The 27,977-nt window shown below is 43.3% G+C and overlaps 3 protein-coding genes across 12 annotated transcripts in view; 1 reads left to right on the forward strand and 2 right to left on the reverse strand.

Moving 5' to 3' along the window:
* The window catches only part of VMP1 (vacuole membrane protein 1), a 70,828-nt gene extending 47,266 nt beyond the window's left edge, over window positions 1–23,562 (reverse strand). The window contains exons 1-6 of one of the 6 annotated variants that reach the window (XM_056352896.1): window positions 23,451–23,546; window positions 18,973–19,101; window positions 14,565–14,666; window positions 12,085–12,217; window positions 9,689–9,779; window positions 7,326–7,436 (exon numbers count right to left, since the gene is read on the reverse strand). In XM_056352896.1, the coding sequence (XP_056208871.1) occupies window positions 7,326–7,436; window positions 9,689–9,779; window positions 12,085–12,217; window positions 14,565–14,640 (411 nt within the window). In that variant the 5' untranslated portion in view covers window positions 14,641–14,666; window positions 18,973–19,101; window positions 23,451–23,546. Of the gene's footprint in view, window positions 1–2,671; window positions 2,843–7,325; window positions 7,437–9,688; window positions 9,780–12,025; window positions 12,218–14,564; window positions 14,667–14,996; window positions 15,263–18,972; window positions 19,102–21,807; window positions 21,827–23,450 lie in introns of those variants that run through there. The other 5 variants (XM_056352889.1, XM_056352906.1, XM_056352913.1 and 2 more) reach the window with 5 other exon arrangements.
* PTRH2 (peptidyl-tRNA hydrolase 2) lies at window positions 23,484–24,856 on the forward strand. 4 transcript variants are annotated; one of them, XM_056352994.1, is made up of 2 exons: window positions 23,484–23,632; window positions 24,197–24,856. In XM_056352994.1, the coding sequence occupies exon 2, from the start codon at window positions 24,216–24,218 to the stop codon at window positions 24,732–24,734; it is 519 nt and encodes a 172-aa protein (XP_056208969.1). In that variant the 5' UTR covers window positions 23,484–23,632; window positions 24,197–24,215; the 3' UTR covers window positions 24,735–24,856. The 4 variants fall into 4 exon arrangements, with proteins under 4 accessions (XP_056208969.1, XP_056208959.1, XP_056208950.1 ...); XM_056352984.1 differs by having other exon boundaries at window positions 23,568–23,632; window positions 24,201–24,856; XM_056352975.1 differs by lacking the exon at window positions 23,484–23,632 and adding an exon at window positions 23,903–24,077 and having other exon boundaries at window positions 24,201–24,856.
* Window positions 24,857–26,557: 1,701 nt separating this feature from the next.
* The window catches only part of CLTC (clathrin heavy chain), a 33,899-nt gene continuing 32,479 nt past the window's right edge, over window positions 26,558–27,977 (reverse strand). For both annotated transcript variants that reach the window (XM_056352822.1, XM_056352831.1), the window contains one exon: window positions 26,558–27,573. In XM_056352822.1, coding sequence (XP_056208797.1) covers window positions 27,449–27,573 — 125 coding nt within the window. In that variant the 3' untranslated portion in view covers window positions 26,558–27,448. The remainder of the gene's footprint in view (window positions 27,574–27,977) is intronic.

Here is a 27,977-nt window from a genome sequence, read left to right on the forward strand (position 1 = left end):
CACAAATGAAAGAATCCAAGTTTACGCTCCGGTGCTGACAGAATACAGATATAATCTGTCAGCATTCCCTCCTTATCCTTCCCTAGCCACCCGCTTATTAATTCTGAAGAATAAATCACAGCATCTATTCAAATTGACACGGGTAGTGACGACTGGCTTGAACATCTCCAATTAGAGATTGTCTTGCACTGTTACCATTATTTAAAACCTGTTCAAGGAAGCAGTGACATGAAAAGCACAAAGTGCAGGCTATGCACAAAAAAAAAGCAAGCAGAAACTCCAAGGGATCAAACGAGGAGAAAGCATAACGTGACCTCCTGGTAGAGTTATGAGAGAGAGAACCAGGGACGAGGAAGTCAAAAGCAGATAATGAAAACAAGGTGCCAGCATTTAAAAGGTAAAGTCCATCAGCCTTCGAAAGGAGGAGAAGAGTGTACCCATCACCTTACTAACTCCTCAGCTTGATGCAAGTTCAAATCACTACACATAGCTTAAATATTAACATGACGCCGATATTTTGCGGACTTCTGAACAGTCGAAGTAAGGTAGCTAATCCTGCACAGACAGAGGCACTTCACACGAGCTGTTCATTGCCACAGTTCCAACTTTAGATAAACCCCGCAGGCTCTGATGTGCACCACTTCCAGCAGCGCAGGAGCCATAAATGGCACTTGCAGCCACACCATCCCGGGCGCTGACTCATGAGGTCCGGCAATCCTCCGTGGGGCTATGTGGGAGGTTATTGCTTCCAGCTGTCCCACCAGCCCCTACGGCAGAGCTCACCACCCTCAGAGCAGGGCAGCGGGGCCGCCGGTGTCTGCTTGGCAGTTGCCAGGATTGTGCCCCCCAGAACCTAAACCACCAGCGCTTCCAGCTCCTGTGAACGCGCCAGGCTGGGGGCTGGGGGCTCAGTGCACGGTCCCCAGCCAGAGCCACAGCCGTTGGAGGGACCCTTCTTCCACAGCGTAACCTAAACCACAGGTGTTGGTCGTATTCTCTGCAGGTATCTATCGGTATCCGACACATACAACAACAATGGGTGCACTTAGAGGGACTAAGACTCCAAATGAATAGTTCTGTCTTGGAAAAAAAACAAAACAATTTTCATCTCAGATCTTTTAGTGCAAGCAAGCCACCAGAAGATTTAAGAAACACCCAGGTTACACAACTCATCTGGCAGCGGCGTCCAGCTTAATTCATTGGACCCTTCCAGTGGATCACAGTGCATTATTCATATCAATGCTGCAGTTTCAAGCAGAACAGAGCCCACGTGAGTTGGAAGCATGAGTTCCTGTCAAGAGATGGTTAGCAAAAGTGATATTTTTTTTTTTTAAAGTTATATGTTGATTCAAGTATTCCAGGATGTTCTAGTTCATTGCAGAAAGCTTAGGACAGCTGGAGGAAGTAGGTTTAAAGGCATGAAGGAAACACAAGTGAGAGAGTAAGAGTCACAAACAACCCTCACACAAACAGGATCCATCCCAACTGATTTCAGAATTAATTTCTGTCTCCTGTGCCCACCATGCATTTTTCTTTCAACTCTCTTAACAAGTCAAGAGCAGTAATCCGAGCACAGATAATGACAAAAAACATTTTTAAATTTCATTTGTTTTAGGCTTGCAAGTTTACATGTCAATTGAAGAACAGGATGGACTGGAAATGTACACCTCACTTAAAAATAATTCAGTGCTGGGAAGGGGAGCACTGCTGCACCCTCCCACCTGGCTGAGGCAGCTCAGCTTTTGTTTCTCACTTCTTCCTTTACACACAGAACCCATAGTTTTCCGAGTTCCTCACACTTATTTTGAATGATCCACATGGAAAGAGCAAAACTGGATTTTTTGTTTTTCAGCTTGTCACCTGGAGCTGACAATCACCACGAAAACACCTCTGTATTCAAGTCACTAGTAAATAAATGGAGAAAAAAGATGAGAGTAGGTTCTGTGAATTTCCAAATTATTCTGTCTGCTTCACGTAAGTGGAGTAAGCCCTGTTCTGTGAGCTTTTCTTCTTTAGATGAGCTACAGTAATTTTACGAGTCTCCTTACAAGCTCAACTCCTGGAACCAGACAACTAAAAGGAATTAAGTTTGATTTTAAAAAGTTTTCTGTAGTCCTGGCAGGAAAAGGTTTTTCTTTTTATTTGTGAGAGTTGTAAAACTATTGACATGAACAATTTCTTTTTTTTTTTTTTTTTTTTTTAAAAAAAAGCTAGTGGGCTTATTGTCACACAAGGCGTCTGCATGTTAAATCTTCAGATAGGGTTAAAACACGACTCACTTCAGCAGCAAAGTACCACACTTTTGGGAGGCCAGAATGTGACCCCTTGCCAAAGCCAAACCCTGGAACCAATTCAGGACAGAAGCCAGACACTGAACCCTCGAGCCCAGATAAACTCCAACGGGCTCTCTAAAGCCAGCCCTGTCAATAAGAACACTGTCTTTCCAATCCACTTCTCCTTAAAGGCAGGGTTTTGTTCTTTTTCATAGCCTGAAAATATTGCCGTGCTCTCTTCCACGATGCTACAGAACACCCTAGGAAGAAAGGACAAACCCACATATCAGAGTTCTGAAAAAATTCCAACTCCTGCGTGACCTCCGCTCACAAAACATTCCTATTGTACCTTGCGCTTCCTGTTTGTGCCGCTCCGCAGCCCTGCCACCCATGCAAACCTTTTCAGCAGTTGCTCCACTTGGCTCTAGCAGCGAGTGAGCAGAGATCCACATTTCAGAAACAAAACCACAAGCAAATGCAAAAAGCTGAAGCTGGGTCTGCACTTTTGACCTGTAAGGAATTTGCTTCCATTCATCCCCCACCACTACAGACATAACGGACCATACACACAGGAGGGACATTTATCACCCGCTTCTCGCGCAAGGCTTTTTGATAGACTTTGATTCTAAGCGGAGTTTTGTTTTCCTCAGCTGCATCTGTTGCAATCCACTCGCCAGAAGTGAACTGAAACCAAATCACGAGGCAGAGCATCGGGTGAAGATGGCAATGGTGGCATGGTCCCCACCGAGCTCTCCACCTAGTGCCCCTGGCTCCACCAGAGCCTGCTGCCTGCCGGCCCTCCGCGGCAGCAGACAGATCTCCCCAGGATGTACAGAGGCATGACTTTCCCAACGATTCCCAACGAGTCACCCTGAGTCATCTTCTTTTGGTAATTAGGTGATTCGTGCCATTTATATTGTAACATACCACCAACAGAAGAGAAAACATCTCAGGACTAAAAAAAAAACTCCATGCTGCTAAAACTAGTATTTAGAGTCATTAATCATAATAGCTTTATTTCCTACAGAACCACATCAGGATTACTATTTTTAAAGTGTTGTTTTTAAAGAATTGCGAAAAACCTTTATTGGACTCTGGGAGAATAAGCCAGAAGACTTGTTTTGAAAGTGTCAGAATAAAAAGGATTCTTGGAAGAGCAGCCTGCTTCCCTATTTCTGCATTGAAGATCTGCACTGTGCCAGCCCTTAGCTCAGTGCCAATCTGCAGCAGGAGAATTGTTTCCCAAAAAGCCATGTCAAATTTTGCATTTAGTGCTGGCTACAACTACAGAAGCAGCATTAAACTGGGAATCAATACAGCAGACAACGTTCAGAGCCCTTATAATGTATAGGAAGTTCCCGAATCACAGAAATAGCAATAAAAAGCCTATTATCAAACGAACAAAGTTGACCTCTCTCTCCTACACTGAGATGTATGCAGCAAGAATGTTCTGGTGACCAACAAAATCCAAATTGGATGTGATTAACCAGGCGCAGTAACATCTCCCCCACGCTGAGACTGCTTTAGACTGTAAAATCTACTTTAAGCAAACTGTTTCCAAGTCCTCTCCTGTCAGCTAACCCCAGGATCTCCCCTGGCACTTGAAATCACGCTGCTCCAAAAAGTGGCTTGTGAGAAATTCTCTGAAGAATCCAGACAAGTGACAGTTTGCAACACTGGAAAAACAGCTAACCCAGGCAAGGGGAAGCAAGCATCCAGAGTCATTCACATACTGCAGCTATTGCGTAACTACTGCTAGATCTGCCCAGCTAACAGGCTGTGCTTATGAACAGTTTAATGTAAAAATAGTGGCATGCAGTAAATGGAAGGCTATATTTGAAAAAGATGCACCTGTGTCACAGCTGAAGAAGTACAGGCACAGTGTCTGAACAGGTGCCTACATGCCATCAATTCTACCCCTTGGCCCTTAATGGCAGAGACAACAGCACAAGCCTCAGCAGCACATGGGTGGGCCCAAAGGCATTGTTCTCTAAGCATGTAATTGCATTCCCAACAATCTCACTGTACATAGAGATTTAAAATGAGCAATTAATTAAAAGCAATTTTAGAACACTTACTGAGCCTATTCTCTATTGCCAGCAAATCCAGGTGCTCAGGCAGAAGAGGATTTGCTGTTTTGTAACTTGTCATTTCTTTGAACCAATAGAGGAACATGTTTTACCATAATGAAGAAATGTAAAGTATATGGAACATGAAAAGTAGATATCCAGTAATGTAAAAGTTAACACAACAAGTTCCCCGCTAAACCTGTTGTATTTCTACTTTCAGAGGCAACTGCTGCACAAGTAACCAAGCAAAACAGTTTAAAACTCCTCCTTTGGAAAGGTGGAGCTCCTAATTGCATCGTTTCCAGACAGGTTAAATCCAGAACACTATTCTGAAATTATTTACCCCTAAAAGTTGCACCAGTCTTCAGTTAGCACCCTTTCACACAGGGTGTAGGCTCAAACCCCGGAGATGTGAAGCAGCATACTACCACCCTGCTGGCACCTTACACACGCGTGTCGCTGATGCAGCCGTACCGACAGCAGTAGCAGCAGGCTGCTCGGGCACTAAACCGCTGTTTTTACACTCCCACTGCCATCTAGAGGCCACAGAGCACATGGAACCCACCCAGTGACCAGCCCTTCGGTGCCCGGAAAGGGTTAACTGACCTGAATGTACAGTTCATGTTAATCACTAAATCTTGCATAGGAAAAAGAGGAAAACGAATCCCTGCTTCCCTTTCTTCCTACACTGTCTTTATGGAATTCCCTCAGTATAACAGAAGCACGCTTACCTGCCTTATATCTTTGAAGCCAACAGGTATTTCTCCTGTAGCATTACAAATTAGTTATCGGTGGTACAGTTTCATTGCATTTTATTCTATAATCACCTTCTAATTATTCAGTGCAATCTCCTTTGTTTGGTCTTCCCCTCCTAACAAAGTCACATGAATCCTCCCCTCTTTTGTTCCAAATAAATACCTTCGTTAACAATATGAAACTACATTTCTTAAGCGATACACCTGTAATCTTCAGAAGGCTGTTCACCTCCTATAAACACACCATAAGTTCTAACTTTTCTATTGGTTTATCAGTATATTTTGTATATATATTACTTTAATGTCAGCTCAGGTCATGGCCTAAATAAATCCGTTATGTTCACATCCCGCACGGGAAAACTTAAGTGATATATTATGAAATTTCATTTGTTTTCTATTCAAGTAATTTACCACTATTTAAACATCTGGATTTTTAAACACAGAGTGAAATAAAGGTCAATTCATTCCACCTTCTTTTAGAAAAAAAAGCGGTGCTGTGCTATGAAGACTTCTTTATGTGACAAAAACATCTTGGAGTGGCGCAGGGTATAAAATGACAGCACTCTTGCTACCCTGTCAGATCAATGTACAGTGAAGAAACACTACTCACTTGCAAATACAGTTTAAAATGGTGCATTTCTTACTTACTGGTTTTCTGAGACAACGTGTAAAAATTAACAATAGGAATTGTATGATAAGCTCTCCAAACTGCTTCAAAGAGAACGTCTAAATAATGGGAAATGTTTGGTTAGCGGAAATGTAAGTTGACTCTCACTGGTTGATAGCCCAAGAAAATACACAAAAAGCAGAATAAGATTAAAATCTACTATTTAAATTGTCTCCTACTTGCTGATTTAAATCATGAGCAACTGGTTTCTACCGTAGACCTGGAATTGCTTTCCTTTCCCTTCCTCTCTCTGTGCTGCTGAAGAGCTGGTGATCCCACCCTGCTGCGCTTTTACTGCCACGGCAGGCTGGCAGAGCACCCACAGCGACTGAGTTTGGGAGCCTGACTCCAGCTCACACCCCACTTCATGCTGGTTTGCCTCTCCAGCGAGGCAGAGCACCTCAGTTCGGGACTATTTCAATTGACTCTCCCTCTGTCCAGCCCATGTGTCTTACTGTCCCTAAGCTATTAGCAGCAGCATCTCTGCAAGCCAGAAAGATCCGTGCATTGTCAATTCCCTGCTGTCCAAGCACAAGCCAGCGTTACATAAAAATGTTTAGACAGTGTGTTCATCAGCTCTACTGAATTTCCATTTCCAATCATTTAGACTGACAGCAGTATTTTTGCCTAGAAGGCTATGCATGCATAAACTTGTTCCTGTTCAGCAATAGTTTCCTTTCTCCTGCGCTTTCTACCTCCACAGTCGTGAGGCAAAAAGCTGCACTAAGAATAAGTCCAAGACTCCTGCAAACGCAGCCCATACCGATGTCGTTCGATCTCACAGGCACTGCCCTGCCGTGTAGAAAAGCACGGGTTTCTTGTTTCATGTAGCGTTTTCTGTGTTATTGTTAATGAATAAAGCAGTTCTGAAAGTAAACATCTGTAATTGTTCCAAATACAAGATGACATTTGTTGCATAAACTGGTTTTAATTATTTTGTGGCCATGAATCCTTTTCTTAAATCCAGGACAGTGGTTTCATAAACAAGGAACTAATCCAATGGCCAAAAGCAAAACACACCCAAACATTTCCCTAACTTTCCTAAGTCGAGATAAACAACATCATGCAAATTTTCAGAACAGATATTATTTTTTCATAGACATATATTTTTCTTGCTATTATTTTCCAAGCCAAAGTAATACAGACTGAACTTTAAAAGAGCTGCCTATTTCAGTGGTGTCAGCTAGAAAAATCATCATTTTAAGCTACTAAAAAAAGTATGCTGAAAAATTTTAAATGGAAACATCTGAGCTGCACACTAGAAAATGTTTAATTTAAATTATTAAATTAGAGGACAGAACTTGCAAATTTTGACTCACTGTTTCAAAGTGAGGATTAACAGCTCAATAAACATATAGCACACAAACTACAAAACCAGGTTATACAATGTAGAATATTACTAGTATTCACTAGAGCCCAGAAGCATTACACCAAGTATTTCTTTTCCTTCAAAAGTACTTAATGTTTAGGATTTACAGAATATTCTTTATTTACATATTTAAAAATATGCAACAATTAAAATGTTCAATTCAGAAAAAGCACAGTATGGAAATTTCCTTACCAAATAGAGCAGAAAGGTGTGGAGACCTGTTCCAAGTCCAACAGAGGACAGAATGCCTAATCCTACCCAGTAGGCACACCAGAAGAACTTTTTCTCCATATACCGCACATACTGAAAAAGTCACAAAAAAAAGAAGAAAAAACAAGAATGGTTATATCTCCTAAGGGAGAAAGTTAAAACTACAAACTAACACAGATAATTACCACAACTGAAATAGAATCCCAGGTAATTCTATTTGTGATTTATTAGAATTACAGCACAGACACGTAAAGAAAATAGCGCACTTTCAAAAGAAAAGCCCACGTGCCTTAGAACCAGCAAGTTTCCAAGGAGATAGACGAAAAATTCAGGTTCAATAGTAGGGGGTGGAAATCCAGAGCCGGCACACTGGGTGTGAGCAGCAAGCCCCAGACAGTGGCTACTGGAGCCCAAGCAGTGAGCAGACAGCTCAGGGAATTGCCTGAACAAATTAAATAAAGAAACAGAACTAGCTGCACTCTCAGCTGGGCTGCTGAATGTTTTATCTCAGACCAGTGAGTAACCAGGTTTGTTACCTTTAAGAAAAGATTAAAATTTAGTTACGTGTTGCACATGTAAATGAGGGGATATGGGAAAGTCACAGCAAATACTGGACATAAAAAGTCCAGTTGGGTACACTGGAGAAACGGGAAGCAGTATCTCCCTCTCAGTGCCACAAAAGCAATACTAAGAGGACGAGCCAGGTCATCAACTCGTCTATCACAGCCCCAAGAGGTGCCATTTTATACCACCCATGGACCAACAGCCCCAAGATGACCTTTAGCAGTCCTTAACCAGGCTTCAATCCGCTAGCATGTAAAAAGGTCCTGAAAATGCCAAGTTAAAGCCACAAATCCACTTTGCCATTCTGAGTATGGTTTTGGAAGAAAGCAGCTCATACTCAAGAATGCATTGATGGCACAGAGATATGCAGAGGCACCAGCAGGACACGGGCTTCAGGTAAGGAGCTCTGAAGGAAAGGGGATGGACAGAGACCTGCTGGCACACATGACTGAGACCACCGATACGTGTCCTTCTCTGGTGACATTCAAAACCCGCCTGGACGCAATTCTGTGCAACCTGGTCCAGGAGAACCTGCTTTCACAGGGGTGTTGGACTAGATGATCTCCCGAGGTCCCTTCCAACCCCCCACCATTCTGTCATTCTGTGATGACAAAGACTTCCAAGCACTGTCTGGACCCTGCAGGTCACACTCCCCTCACCAGTCCCAGAGGCACAGGTTTGTTCCCAGCAGGCTCAAGGACCATGTGCTCAGCACCAGTTTGCAAGAGCCATCTAGTGGCAAATGCCGAGCGCATCACGCTCACAAGGCCACCAAGCAGGGCAGTTTTTAATGAAGCAGCTATTTGCCCATCAGGAACAGGCCACCAATTCACCATCTGCCTAACTGCTCCGCGTGTAAGTGCTTAGGTCTGAAGTGTGGGCCTGAGCGAGCAAGAACGCCACGAGCTGCAGCAACTCATTTCACTGCATTTCAAGACTTTTCCTGGGAAGCCAGAACTCCTGATCCAGACCTGCACGTCCCTCAGGCAGCCTGCGACACACCGCAGCAGTATGGATGTAAACAAGTTCTCTGAAACTGGGAACCTGCTGATTTCAGAGTCAGAGCGGTAAGATGATTCAGTTACACAAGGAAGTGCTGCACACGGTTTAAAAGGGCTGCCTGCCCTCAAGGAAAATCTGAAACTCAAAGAGAAATGGGGAGGTGAAAGGTGTAGACAACACCATCACCTTACGTTTTAAGCAATGGCTTACACTTCAAGTAATGCAAAAGCATCAGCTTCATGTACACCAAAGCACAAAGAGTTTTTAAACAACTATTTGAAAACAACAGGGCTACGAGAAATAACACAGAACCAGATTTGAACCATGAAACCACTTTATGTCTAGGTATACGCCTATCCTAGCCAGGAAACCCTTCCATAAAGCAGAAGAAACATTTCTTGGGAACCACCAAGTTCTATCATGACTCAGTTAAGGTTGGATCTGAAGAGCTTGCACCGCTATTAAAAGCTTGTTAACAGATGTGAAGGGGTGCTGCAGCACCGGAGATGTGCTTATTCAGGAACAGATGAGAAGGGGAACACCTACTGATGGAACAGAATAGATCAAACGATACAGCTGATCATTCCCCACCTCTAAAATGCAACTCATCCACACACAAGAGAGAGGAGTCGTGACGTGAGAAACAAACACCCTTCACAAGCAGCAGTTCAAAAGACACATTATCATTTTATGAAGACCCATCCAATTCCCAATACATCTACATTAGCACATGGACAGAAGTATTAGTCACTAAGGAAAGTAACTTGAAAACCTCATACCTGTTGATGTGTTCCTTCAATGTAATACGTAGCTGTAAGCACTGCAAGCGTCAGTAAAAAAGACACCAAGATACTTCGCCGATGCCACAATCTTAAAAGACAAATGGCAATTAGGGTTTTTCATAATTTAGCATGCATTTCGAGGTAACTTAGTTATCGCTGTAGACTGGGTCTGCATAGATGTAGTTAGCAGGGACAAAGGCAGCTGACAAGCTGGCTATTGTAAAAGCATAAACCTCCCAAGAATATAGTTGGGGAGCCTTTATTCTTTACGGAAAATTCTCTACTTCACTGTCAAGTGAGATCAAAGTTCAGCCATGCATATTATTTTTTTTTAAATCAAGAAAAACAAAGTAACTGCCTGAAAACAAACACAATCTGAAAACAAATTATTCAGCTTCTGCAGCCAAGACAGTCTCAAACACAGGGCCATCAACAACATCCACGGTTAAGCGAAGTGCAAAGCAGGCATTGCACTGGCCCTGGGCAAGGGATGAGCTGTGGGTGGAATACAGAAGTGCTAATTTCAAACTGTGCTGGTAACAGTAAGAGGAACAAATCTTTACACTATTTTGGTTCCCCAATCTATTGAAATTATCTCTCATAACAGCTTAAAGTTTAATAAATACGTTTTATCTAATTCTGAAGTGTTCGGAAGCTACCACAGAAAGCAGAAGAAAGCATTCTCCTACGTAATCTGATAGCCAATTAATTTTGAGCCTGTTTATTCTTACAAACACATACTACCCAATGTGTATGTGGCCACACACGTTAGATCATCAAATACATTTATTATTTTTGGGGAAACACTATTATACTGTCATTAATGATATAAAAAAACAAGTGCTAGCATCAGTTGATCTCAGAGATGAAATAGCAAATTATGAACGTAACTTATCTATTTTGACAGACAAAAAAAGACAGAAATAGGAGAAATGCAATACAGGAACAGTCACAAATGCTTCATATTAAGCAAGCAGAAGAAAGTCAGTCCAACTTTCCTTTAATTTTAAAATAATTTGTGCTGCTTATGTTGGTATGACAATTGACTTTTCAAGTGACTGTCATCATTTAAATCACAATTCACTCAAGTGGAACACAGGAGATCATTAAGAGTCAATCTGAGGCCTCGACTTAATAGCTTATAATAGGCAGTGTTGTTTTCTGGAAAGATATTGTCATGCTAGTGCTAGACAACATAAACATGCTGCACAGCAGAGGATACAAGTCCTATCTGTAACGAAATGTTATGTCTAGGAAGCCAGGTAATAGTTGTCTTAAAGACCTCAAATGTCATTCCTGCTGGGTTTAAATAAATGCTTGGAGGCTGTCAGAAATGGCTAACATGAGACTCAATAAAGCAGTTCTCGAAGAAACAACTCCCAACCATGGTTGAAAGAATGCACATAGTAAAATAAGTAAACCTGGTATTTTTCATGCGTATCAATTCAGAGGATCAAAATGGACACCAGAAGTTTCTCTCAGTGGACCTGACGTGTCAGCACCTCACACCTAGCCCAGAAGGGTCAGTGCACGTAGCCCATTACCATCAATCTCAGCTCCCTGCAAAGCAGCAGTCCGACAGGATCTAGTATCACCTTGGGTGATTCTAGCTATCTTCTCACTGGGAAAATGATTGTAAACTCGGTCCCAAACACAAGCGATTCCAGTTACCAACACAAGCGCTAGGACAGCTGCTACTCCTGGCTTTTTCAGCTGCCAGTTTTACTCATGTTTGCCTTTTGGCACTCCAAGCCCTCAAGCCTAGTGCGTTAAGAAATAGCTATGCATCTCAGCATTAGTAGGGATGTTACAAATTTTCTAACTGAATAAAAGCCCATTTTATCCACTGCATAAATGATGCTTAGGGAAAGCGCTTTAATAACTCATTTCCTGCTGTGAAAGGGACCACGTAGCTTAGAAGCAAAGTCCTCCTTGCAGCATCATAAACATCACTGCAAGTTCCACGTCATCCTGAGCCCTGCCCTGGCTGAGCTATTTGAAGGTCATTCAGCGATACTAACACATACATTAATAGATCAGTACTTAACACTGCAGTCGTAAGTACAGTATCTCTTGCCTTAAGGATCCCTAAACGCTGTCCCACTCCTTCAAACTGGAATATTCAACTCTTCAGAAAGGAAGTTTGCAATTTTCTTCCACTGACACCTTACTGTGTTTATACTTATGTAATTTAGGCAGAAGGTCTGAGTACACAGCTAGAAGTGTGGTATGTTCCAGTAGCCACCTTTAAGGTACAAAAATAAGTATGCTGTCTGAAAGAAGAAATTTAAAGTTGTAAATCATCAGGGAAAGCGAGATGTCAGAATGACCTACTGAATCAGAGCATGGGTTTCCCCAGAACGCTTAGTAGAAGTTAAAGAAATGATCTTTACTTTATGGTCCATTCCTTCAAGTTTATTAGAGTTTCCAGGAAAAAATACTGCAAGGTAACAAGCGGTTGTCTCCACAGTACAATATTCAACCTCTCTTCTCGGTCCCTTCGCTTCCGTTCACTCAACAAAGAATCTGCAAATGAAAAACAATAGAAATGTAAAAGCACGGGCTGCCAGTTTAGATTCTATCCTACCTAAAAATATACTGGCTTTTTTTTGTTTGGATGTGGTTTTTTTTGTTGTTTAGGAGGTTAACGTGAGCTCCCAGTCATCTTTTCTACTCATCACAAAACTTTTGCTCCAATCACATCAGAAATCAGGTGACCTCCAGCAAAGGAAATAAGGTGGCTTTTTTCCTCTGAGTAGCTGAGGGCCATTCAAGAATCTCATTGGCCCAGGGTGCAAAAAAGTCTGGCATATCTATTAGCCTTTATGGAAGGTATTGCACTACTAGTTACAAATCAGCAAATGTATTGGCTCAAACATGACGATCGCCCACTCCAGAGACCACATTTCACTTTGAACGTCTGAATTTGGTTCTCTTCCAAAGCTATTCTCAGAGTTCTCCAATCGAACTAGATTGAATTACACATGCTCTTTATACACTTCAGCCACCGTGTAACTGGATAATCGCATCTACCCTCCCAATCAGGATCCTCAGGCCACGTTAAGACTTGCCACACTGTTCAGCTTCTCCACAACGAGCTCACCAGATTGGAAGTGTTCCCATGAGAAGGACCTGCTTATATACCGCTGCCCCTTGCTGGACTGACACTATACATTCGGTTGCTTTTAACTGCAGCGATTCAGTTGTGATGCAGAGCTCAGCACCACTGTAACACCAGTCGCTGTACACTACCCTACAAGCACAGAACAAAGGTTCTTCTAATAAACGTGTTATTTTGCATTTACAATACTAGTCAAGGCTAATAAAAATCCTAGCTGTTTTTTTGGCTGAGAATGGCTCCTTCAAAGGTCATCAAGCTAATGAGCGGTAATAGTTTTTAAACTTTTAAAGAAAATGAATTCTGAAATAAAAGAAAAAAAATAATAGCACAGAACAATGGAAAAAATACATGAGAATAACTCTTGTATCCAAACAGATAAACTTGTTTAAGCATCATTTACTGCACATATTTATTGTTTTGCATACATTTAAAGCATTGCAATAATGTTCATAAATTTTAAATTTGTAAAAAGCTGTTGCACTTAAAATATTAATCTAATCTGAATCCCCAGCATATTGTAACCCAAGATGTATTATTTCAGTCTTATTCCAGTAACTGAAACATGCTGCCTTATCAGATGCTAATATTTACATAGAAATTGCATACCTCATCAGTCACATAGTCCATCTAATTTTGTACTCTTCAGCTGTAAGCATCAATTGCTTTAGATGAATTAACAGAAAACCTACAATGGCAAATACTGGATAACACCCACATTCCCTCAGAATTACAGAATGACTTAAGCGTTTAAGTAAAAGGCTTTGATTTGTTCCATACATACATACATACAGTTCCTCTTTAAATTTTGCCACGTTCATTGCTTCATGAATTTCTATTATCTATTTTTTCACTTCGTACGTCTAATAAAAATGCTTCAATCTTGTTTTTTATGACCTTGTTTTTAGTGAAGGTCATAAAAAGACAATGGTGTAAGACTGCATACAACTTGAGAAATCACTTTGTTACAAAACTTAATTAAATATGGAACTGGCACAGTCAAAGCTGACAGGAAACAAACTAAGATGATTGTAATTTCTATCCTATACTTACTACACACACAACACAGATAATTCACTGACACAAGGCTCTTCATGAAATCTTCTCAGGTCATTTTTCATGAGTCCTAAACATTAACCCGAGCCTGCTTCAGATGTATCAGTTAGAAAAACAAGAGGTGAGCCAGGAGATAAAGTGGTTAACTGTTTTGTTGGTAATTTATCATTAAAACTGATAATTTATGGTGAAGCTAAATGTCAGCAGAAAAGCTAGAAATTGGGAAACTAATAACTGGATTTTTCCCAGCGTAAAACAGATTTTTATTACCAAGTACTAACTTTTCAGTGCCAAAGGGTGGGGCTGTATAGCCTGACTTCTACAGCCACATATTTGCCAACACAGTTCAGTTTTTGAGCTCAGTCCTCTTGCAGCCCCTGTTGGTACCCAAGTCAGCTTTACAGGGCTTACATGCATATGGACTACAGAATAAGAAGTTTGGAAGGAGAAAAGAATATAATAGAAAATGGAATGGAAATATACAGCATAAAACTACTCTACTCTACAATACATAAATCCTCCAGACTTCAGATTTAGAGATGACTGAAGCTTCCAAGATCGATTCAGGCATCAAGGCCTATTGCATTATCTGGGCATGAAGCTCAGCAACATAAATTCCTTTTCAGTATTGTGCTGGTCATTTTACCAGCATTTACACCAAGCTGACCAGCTGAGAACATTAAGTCATTTTCCACTTACCTGTGAAGTTTCCATTGTGCTGTTCTTTGATCATTCCTATGCGTCTCTGGTCACAATCTGTTCCATTCTCTGCCATTTCATAGATCAGTCACGTATGGGGATCTGATAGCAGAAGAAAACCAAAAAGCACAATGTCTCCATTTCAGGTTATGAAGACTCCATTTACTCCATAGTCAAAGGATACAGGCAAACACCCAGCAGTTCTCCAAATCCAAATCACAGTTATCCTGCATTACGCCATTAAAAGAGAGAAAGTATTTCAACTCCCACAATGACAAAGATTAAAACATTTCCACCTACAGAAATCTAAATTTTTCACTCACATGACAAAACTCCCTCACTGCTAACAAGCAAACAAAAGCTTGTTAAACAATCCCTTCTCGCAATCAGCCCACTGTTTGGGCTCCAGAAGCAGCAGAGCTTCATGCAAACCTCAGTTCAGTCCTGAGAGAGAGGCATTAAGATTTGATTCTCATATTAGGAAGCATCTATTCTGGCACTAAGCCTCCAGGTTAGTTAGCAAACCTCAAAAACCTCACAACCTAAAAAATTAGCCCTCAATATGCTAACTAAGGTACAGAATTGCATCTCGTGTTTTGCTCAGTCTAGTATCTCTGAACAAAAAAAGGTAAACTCTTCAGTGGACAACAACTCTGTGATGAAAAGCTTTTTTGAGAAGTGTACGTTCTGTCTGCTCATTTAGCCCCTCTCTAGTGAGGTCAGCCTTAAAAAGCCCGAAAGAACAGCTGTGGTTTTCCTTATCCAGGAGAGTAAATAGCACAGTAATTGGAAGCCAGCATAAACCAGAATGTTGCAAGAGCGTGGTTTTTTTTCCTCTTAAAAAAAAAACAACCAAAAACCTGAACTGCTGACAATTCTTATGCAATCAAACACAAAGAAAGTAGCCGGTCAGACCTCTTGCTTTAAAAATCCTCTCTTGAATCTTAAAACAGTTTCTGGAATTTTTATTTTGCAAAAGAGTGCGCTCAAAGCTGAAGTATCTTATTTGCATTGCATTTCTCCCTGTAAGCAAACATGATTTACAGTTTTTGATATGCTGCTTTTGTTGGAAAAAAAAGTAGTGCAATATTAAAATGACAGGTTATATAAAACTGTCTCGTGGAGGAAATTCAAGTTTTACAGAAAAAATGCTTCCCCTTTGATTTATGTCAGGCATAACAGCCATGCAGCAACTCAGGTTTGATAAAGAGGAGCGAGACTGACCCCTTGATTCAGACTGCAATAATTTTGTCAATGTTTTAAATAAAATGTTAAAATATTTCAGATACTGTATTTGTTTAATATTTCCAGGGTTTCACAAGTCTGTTTTAGACAGATGTTCCTCTAATCAGGTACGAGCCTTATGCATTACTTGTAACACAGATAAAATTGCTAGCTAGAATTATTGATCATCAAAGGGGTTTTATTTAAAACCCAATAGTTTAAAAGCATCAAGGTCTCGGGAAGGAGTTCTTCCTCCAGCACCTCCTTCCTGAAACGAAATGCGCAGAAATAGAAATCTGTCTAGTTAAACTAGCTAGCAGAAACTCATCTCTTGCATACTACAGTTTCTATTCATTGAAACGTGGTCCCCAGAATACCCAAACCACCAGGAAAATTAATAAAACTGCTACGCAAAAGTTTGCTTCTGAAAAATACTGAAGGGCTCCATAGTCAGCCAAGGACAACAGAGGACTGACCTGCTGCAGCAGGAGCTCTACAGCATCATTCTGCAGTCACTTGCAACCGAGGGTTTGCTCTGATGTTAGTCAAACACCAGAGAAACATGAACCTCTCTCTCTCCCCAGATCAGTTTTATAGCAGCCTGACACTCTGCAAGTCAGTGAAGTTACCCCAGTACGTAGTGGAGTATAACTGGCTGGTTACTATGGTGATACAAGGATCGAATGTTCAGCCATCTCCTAATTTCATCTGGACAGTAAGTCCCTGTCGACAGTAAAGTGTTTTGTTTGTACCGACTGCACTTACTTGAGCTTATTTTTTAAATATATATTTACACATGTAATAAATATAAGCTTATATACACACACGCATATGTATATCACACACACTTCTTGCACATTCACACGCACCCCCCACCAAAGCTCCCACTGCAGAGGGAAATATTTAAACTGGGCACCAGCAGTCAGAAAGCCTGATGTTCACAGAAAGCTGCTTAGGAAGCAGAAGCCATCCCAGCCCCTGTGCACACAGCCACACTAAAAAACAGGTTCTGTTTTAGGGAACTGCAGTCACGTTTTGCTGGCTTAAAAGTAACAAATACTACTAAAACCCCAACAGCTTCAGTGGAAGTCGCATGTTCCTCATTTTAAAATTCATCTTTTCTCCTTGTGCAAATTGAGGCTTCAAAATTAAAGTCTCCATTGGCTTGGTCTCTGCTCACAGCTTAATTACATTTCAGGCAAGCAAATTTACTGTAACACAAACCACTCTCCATGTTTGATGCTAAGATCTAGCCTGTGCACAACCCTCCCTCTCCATGAGCTGAATTCCGCCACAATCCATTAAACATCTTACTGGCACATCAAAATCATCACTCCCTGGGGATCTCAGGTGCGTGCTTACATACATGTTACAGCTTTCACAAGCTCAACTAACAGAGCCAGTTTTACCCTCCCTGCTTGGAAAGGCACTAATCTGGGATTAGCTTTGCGTAACGCTACCTCAAGTGCACAAGTCAACATTTACAGCAAAGCAGACAATAATCCTCTTGCACACTTCTGTAGGGCAAATCCTTGTTGAGAAGGTCTTAAAGTTCCACCATTTTGCAGAAAAGCTCTAAAAACTTGTATTTAACGATACAGTTGACCAGAAGATTTGATACCCATCACGTGGCAAATCCAAATGGGCTGCAACTCAGAAACCAAACCCTTACAGGTTTCAGAAGAAACTCCTTGGTTTACCAAAGTCTAATTATACTTAAAGCATCTTAGCGTAAGGAACTGGAGGATGTGCATCCAGAAAGCTCATCTCTTTTGATCTGTTGCTCTGGTTGACACCTGTTAGAATCCCTAGGCCTGCACTAATGTCTCCCCATAGAGATTAACTGGCGTCGGGGCCTGACCCAAAATGGTCTCATTAACTGAGTCCACATTCTCAAGTCTACACCAAATCCATGACAGCTCACCACAGGAAATTAAATTCCATCTGCTAAACAAAACTTTACTTCTTATGAACGCTGAAAAAGACAGAGTCCATATCTAAAAATAAATTTGCCTACTACATGAAGTAGTTACCAGCAAACATAAAAATAAACTATTTAAAAGAGTGAGAAAAACAACTTTGAACAGTTTTTGTATCAGGGTTGCTTAGATCATTTGTTAGAGCTGTGCTCACACAAGAACTTCTTTGTGGGGCTGAACAAATAGCCCACAAAGCACTATTCAGCTTTAGTGCAATCCATAACATTAAGTATAAAAAGACAATTATTGCTAGTCAAAAATGTAAATTGGTCAACAAATAGGGCTTATGGTAACTGTGACTGGCACTTCACAGCGTAAGTGAGACAAAGCAACACAAGCTATTAGAGCATGAGAACATAAAATTAGGCACTGCAACCTCTGCCCTCCGTAATCAGAGAAAAGGACAAAAGTGTCCTCTTTCTGAAGCTCTTGGGGAGGCCGCCGAAGCACACAAGTGTTGGGTGTGCTTACGTAAAAGGAAACTGTTCAAGACAAGGCAGCTGGGTGCTTGCACTCCCCCTTGGAGGAGCAGAATGTGGATTCACATTCTGTACCAAGGATCTTTTGAGGACTCCTTTCCAATGTGCTGGAACACCAAGGAAGCTGTTAAAACTATTTTAATGATCTCACTGCTTTCCCAGACATTGTTTGAATCGTTAATTCTTACCACTTCTAACTTAGGCAGACCCTGGAACCCTGACTCTTATCTCCATCAGAGTTACTTGTCACGCAGCTGCTAGAACCAGATTTATAGCTTAGACCGTTTTGCTGCTGTTTCCTCCCAGCCACCTTAGCAACACACCATTTGCAGTCTTTTGTCATTTCTTGCATTTTAAGCCAAACACTCCAGTTCTGCCAGTATCCTGCTGCTTATTTTTTCCTCAACTGTCCTGATAACCATTCCTTCTTCTTTATCTACGTCACTGTTTTTCAATTACAATGAACACAAGAGTAAAAAGTAAGACTTTTTACAGGTGGGTAAGTGATTGCACTAAAGCAGACAGCGTTACACATCTGTAATACGGTTTTGTTTCAGTCATCAAATGCTCTACATATAAGCAACAATTTACACAGGGAATAAGTTAACAGTTTCTTGGCAAAGTAACCGTTTGGAGAGCACTTTCCCTCTAAAGTCAAAGACGGCCTGGCACATGAACACATTTAGGTAAAGGATGAGATCAGTCTCAAAGTGAAACATTACATACCCTTTCAGTTCCGTACAACTATATCACTCTTCACTACTTCAGTATTTGAAGCCAGTGGAACAGACAACTACGTCCTCAGCTCCGCAGACATTCAAGACCAAAGCGACTGCTCTTCCAAACCTCCTGTCCCTACAGAGTAAGATAATACTGTTCATCATGTGATACACAAAACAGACGCAGTCCCTAACTTGAAGGTTAATAACTTTCCTAAAAGACGACAGAAAATAGAAAAAGTAACTGTGTGATTTTTTTTTCCAGTCCTTTAACACTCATGGGAAGCATTCAATTAAAATAAATTAGGACACATCTGAAAGATGTTCAAAATCCCCATAGATTTAGCTGTAACGGGTTACACTTTGATAGGAGTGCATTTATTCCCATACTAAAAATGTTTTTCTAACTAAAATAGTTTAATCCCTCAAGGGAAAAGTAATTCAGTTAAAGACCACAGGTTTCAATTTTGTGGGTTATGCCTCTGTACACCAGACCTATTTTCCAATTCCTAGCCAAATACCATTTCAAAAAAATCATCTTACAATTTAGAGTTAAAATTTCCATTTTCCCAAAAAGACTTTGGGACATCTTTTAGGAAAGAATGATTTAATATTGTTGTAACATGAGTGTCAGGGATGCCGCACATTTTCATTTGAGGTGACTAAAAGTTCTGCCCCTGCCATTAAAGCCACGTATATTAAAACTGTTCTCTTTGGCAGATCTTCTCAGGTGAAACATGAATACTGATGGTTGTCTGCATAGATCCAGCAGTAGAATCACATGCTATAACAATGCAACAAAGTCACTGCACACTACAGAGATGAAAAGACATGGAAGATGGTAGAAAAGACAAAATCCACATTGTTCAGGTCTTCGCAGTGATCTCTCACCGAAAAACTTCCCTCAAAAAAAAAATTAAATAAAAGAAAGGAAAATGAAGGAAAACCGGAAACATGAACATTATCCATTGCTATTATGTAGCATCTCATGCTACCATGCAAGTCACAGATCAGTTCTGTGCTCCTCACCCTGGCAGGGGGCAGCAAGCCTGGGGTGCAGATCACAGCTCACAGAATGAGACTGCTCCTCTGCAGACTGGGATGGTGCTCAACCAGCTGCCCAGAAAACCCCTTCAAGGTTATCAGAAAGGGTGAAATAAGCTGCTGAGAGGGTGACCTGGGGAGATCACAGGAGACCTCCCCAGTGCTATTGCTGTGCTGCTATGCTAACTTCGGTTTCCCAAGTGCCCTGCTCAACTATACCCAGATATTGAACGAGACAGCATTCTAATACACTGCACTTCACATCCTCTCTCAAACAGGGATTCAGTGACAAGTACTACCACAGCGCCGATCAGCACCACAACAAACCTCTTGGGGAGGGCACATCATGTATGTCCAAGCAGCCCTTTCACCAAAATTGATGACTTGGAGAGACTGACAGAAGAGAGAGGCCACGCCACATTGCAAAGACGACTGTAAAGTTAACATTCAGGTGGCTAAACAGACACGGTATCTTTCACATCCTTAGTTCCAGAGACCTCTGTAGAAATCCACACACATACTATCTGCCAAGCTGTTTGTCTCGCAGCCCTCAGTCTGCATTCTGCATTCAGAAGGTGGCAGGCAAGCTCTCCGTCGGCCTCCCTATGCTGCCCAAAGGCACAAAGAAAGGTCACAGGAATTGTCACAAGATGATAACGCATCCTGCACAAAAAATGGCCTGCTAGAATTTGACTAGGAAAGAACAAAGAGTTAGAAACATAGGAGTACAAAACTGAAGAATCGTCACCCGACTCCTCCAGCAGCTGGGGGAGAGTGCAGATTTGGTCGGAACTTTGCCTTTATACTATCTTTTAAGTGCTGGGATACGGTTTCCCCACAAGAGGATGCTTGAACCTGCCCAACCATTATATCCGGAGTGCTTCTCCTGTAAGAGGCATGGCACTGATGAAAGGGGACAGACAGAAGTACCTAACAGACCTCACAGAAAACAGTAGCTGAAACATGCTCCTGAGATAACGACTGCTGCTTTTCATAGACATTAACAGTCTCTAACTGGAACCAGTTCGAGTTACACTATGGCTGCCCCGGCCATTCAATGAGAATAAGCTGCCTGTACAAGGTAAATCACAGAGGCTAATTCTGAGCCTTGTAAGAAAGAATACTCTTTTAACAAGTTTAAAACACACTGAACAACTGCCTGCCTCACTAATAACACCTTACTGTCTCCTGGGTCCATCTGGTCAGTGCACCACCTAAAACAGCAAGGTGCTGCCCCATGACTGTAGTTGAATACAAAAAGCTTGGTGTGGCAACAGCTTCAGGGCCATGCCCTTTGTTCTCACAGGATAGCAAAGTCCATCCAGCTCACTCTTCTCCATAAATAACAGAAGTTAAAGTTCTAACCTGCAGATAATAGTATGTTTCCTGTCACATTTTATTATACCAGTAAAACTGGCACTGGCTTACTCTTACTATAGATCAGAAGTAATAGTTTCTTGCTTTAAAACAAAAGCTTGTTAAGAAATAAGAGCAGATCTTGAAACATGCATTAATTACACAGAACATTCTAAGGAGAGGTATTCACAAGATGTAGTCAGAAACAGCCATGACATACAAAAGATATTCAAAGACAACATCAGGAAAAAAGCTTTAAGGTAGAAACAGCGCAGAAATTCCAGCTAAGAGGCTTGCTTCCAGCATACCCTCCTCATTGCTACTACCCACTTAAAAGCTACTAAATCTCCTCCTATCCTTTCCCACAGAAGTTATAAGTACCATTGATTTCAGCTGTTAAGTAGGACAAGAAGCTTAGCTCAAATTAATAATTAGTGCTCACCTCCCCTTGCACAACTGGGAACACATTTTTTCAAGCTCTCATCTGAAAACATGGAATGAAGCCATCATTACAACTGTCACTTACGACCATTAAGGAATAAAGAAAAATCCACCTCATGCTGTAGAAATAGTGGATTGAAAGAAAGAGGACTGACATAATGAAGCGCATTTCAACAGGCAAATTAATGCATTAAGACAAGCTTATATATGCTCTCATAAGGTAAGACAGTATAAAGCATGAGAACCCCCAGTCAACCTACCTGGCAGGAAGTGGGGTGAAACAACCTTAAAGAGCACAAGTTCTAACAGCAGAACAGTATGAAAAGCCACACTCAAACGAAATACATGTGCTCCAAGGTATAAAAGAGTAATATCACACTCTCTGCGGCTCAGAGCACTCAACCCATATAATTAACATCAACTAAAGCAGGATACCCACTTGTTGGTGAACACACAGCAGAGGAAATAAGGACAGGAGAGAGCTGTGAAAAGGTGTCATACATGCAGTTCAAAGCGGATAACCTGGATTCACAGCACTTTATAGATAAACAGCCGCTATCAAACTTATTACCCCTTCCCTCAGGTCACCTACATGATTTGCCAAACATCCAAGAGGCAAAACCAGAACAAAACGGGAACCTTACTGCTTTATTATCTTCTGTAATCACTAGATGACATTTGCCAGAGAACTAAAAACCAGGGAAAGACATGCACATGCTTAACTTCAGCCAACAGAAACGAGACATTAAGGGTCTTCATGGATTTGGGCCTAAGCAGCCAAGCCTGGAAGGGAATGCACAACTATGGGAAGAAGGGCGGCCGGCAGGATGTAGAGGATGCGGTGAGCAAGCCCGCTAGCAGAGGACAGCACGTTTCTGCTGGAGAGGCGAAGACCACCGGACCGGCCTCCGACTCCTCGCAGCCAGAAGGATGGATTTCTCACTCTGCCGTGCGGCACCGTGCCCAAGCAGGGCGATTAGGCCCCGCAGGTTCCCGGGGTCTCGTCCGGCGTGACGCGAAGGTCTCGAGCAGCGCAGGTCCCGGTGGGCCGGGGGATGAACGAGCAGCAACACGGCCTCCGCCCCCAGCCGGGCCCGCACCGGCGCCGGGCTTCCACCCGCGCCTCCAGCGGCTCGGGGACGGCTCCCCCGCCCCCAGCCCCTTCACCCTCCCGGCGCTCGGCCCCGGTCGCCTCCCGCTTCCCCCACAGGCCGCCCGTCCCGCCCGCCAGCCAGCCCTCCCGGCCGGGCCTGGCCTCCCCCGCCCCCTACGTGCCACAACACGGCGCGGGCGGCCGCTGGGTCACGGTGCCCCAGGCCACCGCTCCCGCCCGCCCCGCGGCTCCCCTGAGCCCCACGGAAACATGCGGCCGAGCCTCGCGGCGCGCAGACCCCCATCAGCGCACTGCCTCCGGGGGGCCGGGGGGCCGAGAGCGCGACCCCGGGGCGGCCCTGAGGGGAGCGGCCCTGAGGGGAGCGGCCCCGGGGGCGGCGCTGAGGGGGCGGGACGGAGGAAGCCGGGCAGGGGCCGCTGAAGCGGGCGGCAGCGCAGGCCCCTACCCCCCGAGGAAGACCCTGCGACAGCCACAGCCCCAGCCTCGGCTCCAGGCCCGGCTCCAGGCGCGGCCCGCAGCGCCGCACTCACCACGCTCCGCGCCGGTAGCTCCCGCTGGGCCCGCGCCAACCCGGAAGTGCAGGCGGGGCCAGGGCCGCCCCTTCCCGCCCAAACGGGACGCATCACTTCCGGCGCGCCGCCCTCGCGCCCCGCCCTCTTGCCTCACATCCGGGCGACGGCGGCGGGGTGGCGGCCTGGCGGGCGTGTGGCAGGTAAGCGGGGCGGCGGGCCTCGCTTCCCCCGGCGGCACCACCGGTGCCCGGCCCTTCCCCTTCCCTCCGGTGCGAGCGTCCTCAGTGCGGCTCGACCACTGCATCCGCTACCCCTTGGGCCGCCCGAGCTGCCGCAGGCCTCGGTGGGGTGGGGTGGGGTGGGGTGGGGTGGGGGCGGCGCTGCCCCGCCCCTCTCTCCCTCCGGGAAGCAGGCCTCGAGGGGCTTTTGGGTATTGAATTAAAAAACCCTTCACCGTTTTACCGTTTCTGTCACCGGTTTTAGTGTAACTGCCCCATAATTGGCGATTTTTATCTTGGTTCGGCTTCCTGAGCTGAAGCCCGTCAGCGGTGGGTTGTGCATCGTCACCGGTGACTTTGTGGTGCGGAAGGAGAGGATCATGCACCCAGAAATTTGTCTCTGAACGTCCTTTCCCAGCGCGTGAAGGTGGAATAGTACTTTTTAAAAAAAAATACAAATGCTTTGTTAGTTGTAATATAATTTTTAACAAATAAGCAGGTGCACCCTAACAGACTGAAAAATGCTCTATTCCCCCTCTTTCCTAGCCAGTCTCCAAAATCCATCATGGATTATCTCTCCAAACCCGGGTTGCTCAGTGTCATTGCCGGAGTCGCGTGTGGCATGTGCCTGGGATGGGGCATCCGTGGGAGACTTTTAAGGCAGACCAAAGCTGGAATGACTGCTCCTGTCAATAGCCTGGGGAGCGAAGCCAGCATCATGGGAGAGTCTGGGGAGTTCAAGATGGTGCTAATTGTCCGCAACGATTTGAAGATGGGAAAGGGTAAAGTAGCAGCACAGTGTTCCCATGCTGCTGTTTCTGCCTACAAGCAAGTTCAAAGAAGAAATCCTGAACTCCTGAAGCAGTGGGAATACTGCGGACAGCCTAAGGTGGTCCTTAAAGCTCCTGATGAAGAGACTCTGATCCAACTCCTGTCTGAAGCAAAGCACCTCGGACTGACCGTGAGCTTAATACAAGATGCAGGTCGTACTCAGATCGCTCCGGGCTCCCAGACAGTCCTTGGTATTGGACCGGGACCAGCTGATGTAGTAGATAAAGTTTCTGGTCACCTGAAACTCTTTTGAACGGGGACCAAAGAAATCTGAATGCATTGGGGTGTATTGGTACCAAAGGGATAAAATCCAGGTTTGGGGATTTTTGCATATATTCTCTCAGTATAAATAAAACAACCAGGCTTTGTAAGAGACTTTAATTTGCAAATCATGAGTTTCTCTAGCTTCTGTATTGTGTTCTAAAGTAGGAAAGAAAATGGCACAGTCAGTGGAGTTGAGGAGAGTAGAACTGGCAGAGTTTTACTAGCCGTAAGAAGAAACCCAGTCTAAGACTTGTGTGATTGATCAAGGATTTTGCACTTTGGCTTACTGACTCAGTTGAAGCATTAGTGGAGTTTGTCCCATGTGCTAAAAACGACAGGTTCCCCCTCCCTGCCTTGCAGGGTTTTGTTTTGGTTTTTTTGAGAGAGATGTTCTTCAATTCAGAAAAGATCTGCTGAAGCAGTTAAAAATTGCCCCACACAGCTGGGGGTAGGCTGTAGCCAACTTCCTTCACCACCAGTTTCTAACAGAATAGCTGATGCAATAGCTTGTAAGTGGTAGGAGGGCGACCAGGCTTTACTGCCCAGACCTCACGAGCCAGGCGATAGTTCTGGGGAGCAGCTGTGAGCTGTGCTCTGTTCTAGATACTTCCATGTAGCTACTGCACCTGCAGGAATCAGCAAGCAGGTCAGCACACCCAGTTCAACTGAGGTAGGGGGTTACCCTCAAATAACAACTTGTTGCACAGGGACTAACTTAAATCCTGTTTTACTTGGAATTACCAGGTCCTCTTGGGTTTAAGGAAGCACTCTGTTACAGATTTTACTGGACAGAGTTCAGAGGACCCTGATCATGGTTTGTGTAAATTCTACCTGCGCAGCTCCAACACTAAAAGCAAGGCCCCTGCATTTCTGATTAGGTGAGCTTTCTGAGTCACACTTCTAATAAAGCTGTTCTGTGAGAATTCTGCTGTTGAGCATGCCTTTTACAGCCTCTCAGACTTGTCTTCCAGTTGAGTCCCTACAAAACCGGTTGTAAAACAAGGAACAGAAGGATTTGGCTCTATCAGTCAACTTTACAGACCCAGAGGCAATGTCAGAGGTGTTGAAATGCAAGTGTAAGCAACAGCGAACAGAAGTTCTTTATACTGCACCTCAAACTTAGGCAGAATGCTTTTCAAAACCTGACACTACTCACTGCTTCTCTTCTGCTCTGTTACACTCTTGAACAAAGACCCAGAGTCTGCAGCAGGTTAAGCCCCACCAGATGCCACTGCAGCATGGGGCTGGCAGGATCACAATGCAGCTGCAGGGAGTGAGCAGGAAGGGGACTCTGCCTCTAGTGTGGAACCTGACACCCACAGTGGCTCCTGGTTAGGAGACTGGAGCTTCTACAGCTATCACAAGTAGGGCCAGTGCTGTAATACTTATTACACTGAAATATGACAGTATTCATAGAGGAACATTTAAGTCAATTTTATTTGAAGCTAAATATGTTTAAGGCAACTTACATACCTAGAACATGATCTCAGTTTAACTGACACACCCTACTACAATCCTAAGTATCATCTGGTCAAATATGCTGTAGTTGACTGCAGTGCAGCCAACTAGTGGAAAGTGCTATTTTCCTCCCTCTGGCATAATCCTTCTCTAGAAAAAGCGTTATGTATTTTCTTGTATTGCCCCCGCAGTGTGAGACACCACTAATAGTCTCCATTTCTGCTCCTCTAATGGCCCCTCATACCTCTGAATGAACGCACCTGCATGCCCCATAGCACTAGCACTGTAATACTTGGTTCAAGTTCAAAGGTCCTTTTTGAAGACAGTAAAGTGAAGCTACCACTATGCAGCATGTCCACAGTCCAGTAATTTATTTTTAAATTGAGTAATTTCAAATTGCACAAACAAAACTGAACAGCAATATGCTTGAATTCTCTCTTCTGTACACTCAAAACAGTGATCTAAAACACCACAATATCCAACATACACAAACCTCAGGGCAGGGTTAGTAAATACACAGATTGGAATCATGGTGCTCTGTTCCTGAATGGAATGTCCCACAAAAGCACAGGATACAGCACAACGTAAGGTCATCTGTTACATATGGAGTGAGCAAAAAGACACTAGCATTTTCTATATGCGTAACTGGAAAAACCTGCATAGGTTAAGGAAAAAAAAACCCCTTTTACTCATTTTAAGTCAGGCAAGGTTGTCTGTACGCATTTTAAATTCTTTTAGAGCTATGCAATCCAACCCAGGTAGGATATGCTGATTAGTGTTGTCTCTTGTCAGCAGTCTTGCAAGGTCAAATACAAGTATCTTCGCTTTAGCTTTCTCCGAATATACAGTGAGACTTAAATGCATTTAGAATAGACAGTACATACTGTAAGCTGCTCACATACAATGAACTTAAGATTCAGTATTAGAGTGTAACACTATAGAGTGCAAATCAGAATCTTCACAATAGACTTAATGGTAATAAGCAGTCCTGCAAAAGCCCACTTGAACGAAGTCGTTTAAACTATTCCCCTTTCAAAGTAAAGTCTAAATGACATGGAATGTGAAAAAGATTTAACATAAGTGATTCAAATAGGTTGCGCTAGAAAAAACAGTCCTTCATGAAATAAAGGTTACAAGAACACGAGGCAGAACTCTTTGCTTTTCCCTGTTATGAGTTAAAGCGGGGAGGGACGGTGGAGTTTCAGTAAGAAAATACGCTAGCTCCAAACTGACGTGTGCTGCATCTTACATGCTGTACCCAAAGCCAGGCTGTGGTTGCCCGTACGGAGGCGCAGTGTAGCCATAGCCAAAAGGTGCTTGTGGAGGAACTGCGACACTGGGTCCTGCTGTCAACATGAGCTGTGGCTGACCTGGAAGACAGAACAGCCTCATCTTTATTCCTTGGTACCAAGAGTTCAGCCAGTAAAATTCCTGCAACTTCCCTGTAGACATTTGTATGTTTAACAGTAAGTGACCTGGTTTGGGCTCCTTAGCAGCCAGAATGGATATTTCCCCAGAAAAACTCATGACAGAGTACATGGGGTAAAAACACTACACTATGAAGTATGTGGACACGGACAGATTCCTGAAATCTGGAGCAAGTAGTTTTAGTTTTAAGCTCTTAGAAATCCAATTATGAGAGAGAAGGCAATGGCTTCCTGTTCCTTCAGCATTCAACTCACCCAGTCCAAGAATCAATCAGGCTTTTGAGTAGCATTTACTGCTCCAATTGTGTTAGTAACTCTGCTTCATGTAAGGCCTGAGTCCCAGGCTA

This window comes from Falco biarmicus, chromosome 1, assembly GCF_023638135.1.
Source record: "Falco biarmicus isolate bFalBia1 chromosome 1, bFalBia1.pri, whole genome shotgun sequence".
Taxonomy (NCBI): Eukaryota; Metazoa; Chordata; class Aves; order Falconiformes; family Falconidae; genus Falco; species Falco biarmicus.